Raw genomic sequence first — 7,886 nt, 5'->3', positions numbered from 1 at the left:
GCTGTATGTAAATGAACATAATTTCAAACGCAATATTGTCACCTGAGGATTGGAGCTGGCTACCAAATACTAATCGACGGATGTCTCCATATTTACGAGGACATTATCGTTAAATATCGCTAATCAAACGTTTTTTTATCGTTTCATTTCGTGCTGTTTCTTACTTACACGGTGAGTGATCTGCGAGTTTGTGATGTCCAATGCTTGGTAACCACAGCTGACAGCAGCCAATGCATGCATTGGAATACAGATGCGTTGGACATTGGGGGTTGATTTGTCGATGACCGGCCACCAATAAATCAGATTAAGATTACAATCTTTCATTGAGACAACCTAGTTAATGATGAAATGCTTCCTGTTCGCCACATGCCTAACATAAATTGGTACATTTGGTGGAGAAAGGTTTGAAAAATATCTTGAATTGGTCAAACCATTTCATTGAAATTGGTTGGTTGCTATGCTGTCAAATAAGGTTGAATGGATTTTTTTTTTTTTTTAAATGAAATAATGAACTAAAATGATCTTGTATGTCCAGTTTGTCCACTATGAACATCTGCTAATGCAATGAGAAAGAGGTCAGAAAAGGGACTTAAATCAGTTGTGTATCAATCAATGTGTAACTGTATGAATAAATTCAAGTTGCCTTCATCGCTAAAAATAGCATATTTAGCAGTAGACTACATGTTCAAGTCCTAGTGTGTAGCTCTCTGGAAGCCTGACTGAATGAAGAGCTCCTCAGGTGGAAAGCAAATGCATACCCTGATCCTCAAACCCTCCACAATGGCCTACAGTAGCTACATAATAACTACCCATTACCTTCCCTATATTCCCTGTATTGCATTTAGGTAATATGATCTTGAGTGCTAGTGGTATCGTCTTCACAGGTACCTATGGCTCATTCTCTAATGTGCTCTACTGATGGGATAAGGATGCTTTCTAAATGGGTGCAATTACTGTAGTAAGTCTCATTTATGTGCTTTGCGGTTAAAGCTATTGATCCAACCTCCTGTCCTCAGTACTCCACCTTTAAAACATCTACACTTCCTCTGGTCAGGTCGAAACATCAATGCCGGCTGCCAATATTGCATCTAGTGCAAACAAGCCATTTCCTCCTTAGCCCGGAATTATTACTTTTTGAATTGAAAATTGATTTGCACTTCCTAGTACAAAAGGTACAGTTGCTTCATTCCTGCTCACTAACTACAGGGCGCTGTGTGTTGACAGGAACACAAGAGACTGTTGTTAGACATGGTATTCTGCTGACAGACAAATCACATCTCCATGCACTCTCAGTCTCTCAGAGCTCTGACACAGTTATTACTTTTTGATTTATTGCTGGAAGTTTGAAAAAACTGGAAGGCAGCCTAAAGATGTTCTGAACGCACAAATTGTTCTAATCGAACATTGCCTGAACGCTGCTGTCCTCAAAATCTGTTTAATCACTGCTCATTTTTGCTGACAGAGCATAAGTGGTAAAAGTTGCCCAAAGTTGTTGGGGTATTTCAGATGAATGCTCTGTGAATCCCTGATGAAGATTTTGTTATATAAAAAAAAAAATGTAATTAAGTCCAACTGTGTCTGGGAAACCAGCCCTTAGTGCTTGTTCTCTCTCTCTCTCAACCCTCCTCTGTCTGCTCCCGGTCTTTTGGCGTTAGATTGTCACGTTTTAGCAAAGCCAAATGAAATATTCAGCAGAAAAGCTGTTTGCTCCCTCAGGGTCTCCCCATCCAACTCTCCCTTTTTTTCTCCCTCCTCTCTTCTTCCCCCTACATCTCCCGTTCCTCTCACGCTGCCTCTTTCCCTTCCTCGTTCTCCTTCCCTCTCTCCCTCCTCTCTTCTTCCCCCTGCATCTCCCGTTCCTCTCACGCTGCCTCTTTCCCTTCCTCGTTCTCCTCCCCTCTCTCCCTCTCTGATTGTTATCACCCTCCATGGAGCCCTGAATTATACGTGTTGTGTATGTTTTATCAACACCGTCTTCTCCTCCCTCTACACTTATGTTTTCCGCTACTGTTTTCTTAAAAACCAGCTCTCATTAAATATTCATCCAGAGTGGATCTATTTTTAGGATATTTATTTAGTTTCTAACTTTCATCACTCTCATTCAAATGTATTACATTTTTACATTTGCATTTACATTTATGGCATTTAGCCGACGCCTTTATCCAAAGCGACTTACAACAAATACATTTGTCTAAGTAAGTGAATCATCTGTCCATCAGTCATCATAAGAAAAAGTAATGTATGCTTCCTAATATATTACATACAGTATGAACATGCTCCAAGGGTGGAACTGAGAATGGAGAATGTCCACAATTTTAAGGATGGCGTGTGTATATGAGTGAGGGGGAGAGGGGTTTACAAATGCAGAGTCGCTACCCATCTTCTGCCGTAGATTGAAGACCCATCTCTTCTGTCCCTCCTAAAGACCTCTTCATCCCTTCTAGCATTGTGACTGTCAATAGCCCCTGGTCCTAGCAGAGACTACATTTTCTTATGATGGCTGATGGATAGATGATTCACTTACTTAAACAAATGTATTTGTTGTAAGTCGCTTTGGATAAAGGCGTCTGCTAAATGCCATAAATGTAAATGTAAAGTGTGTTGAGGTTGAATCTTGCTCCCTTGGCTGCTAATAGTTTTAGAGTTGCCTTGATCATGACATGGTGGTTAAACACACATGTTTTGTAAAGAGTCAAGTAGTTCTTAAACTATTACAGTGGGTTATCTACAGTGTTGATATGACCTGACCAACCTGTTTGCATCTCATGCCCTGCTGGGCACATGCCAGAGGTTCAGCTCCAATGATTTCAATGGCACAACTCTGTCTATCTGCTCTGGTTAACACTAGAGGAAGAACATTTGGGCCAAAATGTTTTGTGACATCATGAACAACTGCAGAATGCAGACAGAATTCTGACATTAAAAAGACCTTCAGAGTGCAGACATTTTTAAGACATCACAAAGCCCTGTAGACAGCAGACGTCAGAGAGAGAGAGAGAGGATTCAAAGGAGTCAATAAAAGTTCCTCTAGAGGTTTAGAGAAATGCCAGACGGGAAGTGCAATTTAGTGGTTGTTTAAATGGTACCGAAACAAGAGCCTCATAGCATTGTTCAGTCCCTCCATTAGTATGTTATCTTTTCATACTGACTGTTTCACCCCATCAGTGTGTCCTTCACTACCAATTCACAGGGGTGAGCTTTTCTGGTCACAGTCCAGATTCTTTGTGATAATAATTTATATCAACTCCTAGTTTGAAGGTGTTTCCAAAACCAGGCAACTGTCAGTCAGTATAGGAGCAAAAACTGGACCTGAAGCTGAAAATATGTCACGGCAATCTTAAAAATACATGCAAGTAGGTGTTCCCTTGACAGCTTAACTGAAATTGTAGTTTCTTTCTTCAGTGTTCAGTTCACTTTTATCTTTGCACCCCTGAATATTTCAGAATACCTCTAACTTATGTCTGTTTTCTGTGCATGATAAAAAAGAGTGCCTCAACATCGCCCCCTGCTGACCATGAAGAGCGTGTGTGCGGTGCTCCTGATGGTGGCTGCTGCAGTCCTCACCTCTGCAGACTCTGATACAAACAGACACAGACACGACTCCAACTTTGAGATCTGTATCCTCTGTGTGTGTGTGTGTGTGTGTTGCCATGGAAAGCCATGTTCCCCTTTGTGGCTTCGCTTGTGTATGTGACCGCGTTGGATAGACTGTGTCTGTCGCTGTTCCTTCCTTACATCTCTCCCTTCAGACAAGCGTCTGTTTGAGACCAAGAGGAAAGACCAGCTGAATGCTCTGAAGAACCTTGTGGAGCTCAATGACATCAACCAGCAGTATAAGATCATAGACATCATGCTGAAGGGCTTGTTCAAGGTACAGTGGCTTCACTCCTGCTCACTAACAGGGCACTGTAGGAACACACGAGACACTAGACATGGTTTTCCGCAGAAAGAGATATTACATCTCTATGCTTATATATCTGTATCTGTATATTTGTATATATATATGTATGTCGTCCTCTGTGGCTCAGTTGGTAGAGCATGGCGCTAACAACGCTTAGGTTGGGGGTTTGATTCCCGCTGGGACCATATATACTCTAAAATGTATGCGCTTACTGCAATGCAAGTTGCTTTGGATAAAAGCGTCAGCTAAATGGCATATATTATGATATTATTATTATTATACTAGTATATACCTGTATCTGTTTATATCTGTATATCTCCTCGCTTCTCAAGGACATCAAAGCTACTCAGTACGTTGTCAGTATTTTTTTGTGTGTCTCTCTCTCTCTCCTTCTCTCAAGGTGTTGGAAGATTCCAGGGCTATTCTCGTAGCAGCCAACATGCAGCCCGATGACCCGTTCCCCATGGATGACAAGATCAAAGAAGGTCAGATTCTGTTTCATCCCTTTGCTCCATTTTCCCTTTCTCACTCAATACTAATCTGGTCTGTTTCTCTACCATCTCTTGCCTGGGCATTTTGTCTCTTCTTTCTCTTTCTGTTTGATTTCTGTCTTGTGTCTCTTTGAATGTTAACTATCTGAAGATCCTCTGTCTTGAGCTTTCTCTCAGGCATTCTCTGTCTTCAGTGTTTTGGGTCAGTGCTTGCTCCCTGTGGATGGAAATGTTGCCCTTCTTTCTCTCTTTCTCCCCCTCCCCCTCCCCTTAACCTCTCTCTTTCTCTCTCTCTCTAACCTCTCTCTCCTCCTCCCCCTAACCTCTCTCTCTCTCTCTAACCAATCTCTCTCTCTCTCTCTCTCTCCCTCTGCAGCTTACTCCCATATAGTAGAGAACACTGCGTTCTTTGGGGATGTGGCATTGCGTTTCCCCCGTATCGTCCACCACTACTACGACCGCAACTCCGACTGGGGGGGCCTGCTGCGCTGGGGGCTGCGGTTCTGCAACCTCACTGGAGTCTTTGCTGGGGGGTCACACCAGCACGTCCTTACACTGGTGAGACTGGGCTTGCTGGATAGAGACAGTATGACTACATGATAACGTTCTATTCCTATTGGCTTTGAGTAGTGTTGCTTACAGTAAGTTTTAGTTTGTCAATCTGCGCTCCTTTTTGAACGGTGTTGTGATCTTTCGAAAGAATTCCAATTAATATTAATGTTTCTCTTCCTGTCTTGTCGTCCCTTTCTTTCCCCTCCATCATCCCTCTCTCGCTCTGCGTTTGACATCTACCAGATGTCTCAGGAGCTGGGAATAACAGAGAAATCCCCAGACTTCACCAACCCGTATCGCACTGAGAGAGATGACGTAAGTAACTCAGAGTGGTCCTCCGCCTGCACACTGCATGCTATTATCAAGAAGCCCTACTGCCAAGACGTTTTACAAAGAGACCTACTCTACTTGAGACAAGCATAAAACAAGAATTACACCGGTGAATCCACTCCCTTTCTCCTTTTTTTCCCCCATTTTCACTTCACTCCTAGACACATGGCTAATGCATTTTCACAAATTGTCAAACACTAACACTCCCTCTCTCTCTTTATCTGGCACAGGTGCTTCACACTGCGGAGGCTTTCCAGAAGATCCTGAGGGAGGAGGAGAAGAGGAGGAGAAAAGAGGAGAAGAGGAAAGAGATCAGGAAGGGGCCACGCATCTCTCGTTCCCGCACTGAGCTATAAAACTGTACCTCAGCCCTGGGAGAGAATAGAAGAAGAGGAAGAAGAGGATGATGAGGAAGAGAAAAGGACCTGTACTGTACCTGTAGGATGGCCTGAGTCCTAGACTCAGTGAAGAACCAGAGTGTTAAAGGAACATACTGGCAGTAGGAGAGGAGGGAGGAAATTAGAGCTGTTAGTGTGACCCAGGACAAACCTTGGGGGAGGGAGAGGACCATTGATAACTGTTTTTGTGGCATAACCAAATGACTGCACACATTACCCTAAACAATGTGCAGTTGTTTTGGAAAATGTAGAGACGTAAAAAGAGTTGATAAGGAGAGCTCATTTTGATGACTTCGCAACATACAGTCACTGTCCTTTGGAATATAATTCCTTTGAATGAATTTATTTAAAAAAAACAACTGAAAACCCACTGTGTTGTGTTATTATGTTTTAGATTTAATACAATTGAATACCATATAAAAACAATACAGTAAAACGGTACTACAGCATTTGTATAATGAAGGTCGGTTCATAAGGTAATATATTCAACCAAGCTGTGAATATAAAGCTTGATTATGTGCATTGGCTGATTTTATATTTTATCTTCTGTTTGTGTTTCTTGAGTTAGCAGAGTAGAACATAGATTATTGAGGTATTTTTGTGATTGAATAGTCAGAGGTGGATAATGGCTGTTTATTTGTGGTACTGTGCGACACTTGGGCTTGAGTCTTCGTCAGCTCAGAGAACATTATGTACAGTGCCTTCGGAAAGTATTCAGACCCCTTCACTTTTTCCACATTCTGTTGTGTTATAGACTCATTTAAAAAAGAAAAAAAGAATTTGCCATCAATCCACACACAATACCCCAGAATGACAAAGCGAAAACAGGTTTTTAGAAATCTCAGTAAATTTATTCAAATTGAAATACAGAAATATATCATGTACATAAGTATTCAGACCCTTTGCTATGACACTCTTAAAATTAGCTAAAATGCAAAAATGTCATCAACAAATCACTCAATAAGTTGAATTGAGTCCATCTTAATGCAAGGATAATAGTTAATGTCATTTGGGAATTAATATATTTGTTTTTATAGGGTCTCTGATTTGCATAGGAATCAATTACACACTGTAGATTAGGATGTCACTACCAACTCAGCAAATTTCATAATTTTCTCTTGATCCTGAAAAATTCTCCAGTCCCTGCCAGTGACAAACATACCCATAACTTGATGCAGCCACCACTATTCTTCACACGAGAAATGGTGCGGAAACTGCATTGCATGTGCTGGATTTGCACCAAACTTAATGCTTTGTAGTAAAACCAAATAAACACATTTCCAGACACTTTCTTTGCTGTATCACTTTAATTCATTGTTGCAAACACAATTATGGATATGACAGATTATTTTCCATGAAAGGATTATTTTTGGCCACTTGGTTATAGACCAATTTTGTAGAGTGACTGAGATGATGTTGTCCCATTGACTGTGCTTTTTCCTTTCCACCATTGAACTTTGTAGATTTTTGTAAGTCTCCCCAGGCCTCAGGGTCGCATTGCTGGGCAGTTTTGTTCCTCTCCATTTGCTCAGTTTGTAATGACAACCTGATCCACACAGTGTGTAATTGATTCCTATGCAAATCAGAGACCCTATAAAAACAAAGATATTAATTAGTTCATTAACATGAACAATTATCCTTGCATTAAGATGGACTCAATTGATTTGAAGTGATTTGTTGATGACATTTTTGCATTTTAGCTAATTTTAAGAGTGTCATAGCAAAGGGTCTGAATACGTATGTACATGAGGTACTTCTGTATTTCAATTTTAATAAATTTACTGAAATTTAAAAAAAAAAAACGTGTTTTCGCTTTGTCATTCTGGGGTATTGTGTGTGGATTGATGGCAAATTCTTTTAATTTAAAGTGAAAGGGTCTGAATACTTTCCGAAGGTACTGTACCTTTCTGTCTGAGTTAGACGGATGTGTGTGTTCATGTGTTTGTAATGGCTCTCTTTCTGTTACGTGTTTGAATGAGTAAAGCTTTATTGTCCATGTACAGAGATCTTTCCACATCCAGGGAGGGTTAATGTCCTAGACCTGTGACCTTTGGCATCAGCTTCAAGTTCTGGACCATGTCACCTCTATCTTCTACGACCCTTTATGTCCATTATGTAATGAAATTGCCATATAAGAATGGCAGCCAGCCATAGACTAATGCCTCATTTTAATCTCTGAGCTCAGAACCTGATCCTTTAGATTAAATAATGAGT

At 40.9% G+C, this 7,886-nt stretch overlaps 1 protein-coding gene across 1 annotated transcript in view; it reads left to right on the top strand.

Moving 5' to 3' along the window:
- Positions 1 to 7,459, top strand: part of ccdc134 (coiled-coil domain containing 134) — a 7,498-nt gene extending 39 nt beyond the window's left edge. Inside the window, exons 1-7 of the mRNA XM_083676247.1 lie at positions 1 to 171; positions 3,487 to 3,617; positions 3,750 to 3,871; positions 4,302 to 4,386; positions 4,769 to 4,950; positions 5,188 to 5,259; positions 5,505 to 7,459. The exon at positions 1 to 171 is cut by the window's left edge and continues 39 nt beyond it. Coding sequence (XP_083532373.1) covers positions 3,515 to 3,617; positions 3,750 to 3,871; positions 4,302 to 4,386; positions 4,769 to 4,950; positions 5,188 to 5,259; positions 5,505 to 5,630 — 690 coding nt within the window. The 5' untranslated portion in view covers positions 1 to 171; positions 3,487 to 3,514 and the 3' untranslated portion in view covers positions 5,631 to 7,459. The remainder of the gene's footprint in view (positions 172 to 3,486; positions 3,618 to 3,749; positions 3,872 to 4,301; positions 4,387 to 4,768; positions 4,951 to 5,187; positions 5,260 to 5,504) is intronic.
- The last annotated feature ends 427 nt before the right edge of the window (positions 7,460 to 7,886 follow it).

Source organism: Argentina silus, assembly GCF_951799395.1.
Source record: "Argentina silus genome assembly, chromosome: 9".
Classification (NCBI taxonomy): Eukaryota; Metazoa; Chordata; class Actinopteri; order Argentiniformes; family Argentinidae; genus Argentina; species Argentina silus.
The sequence above is the reverse complement of the archived record's forward strand: the minus strand, read 5'-3'. Positions and strand labels throughout refer to the sequence as shown.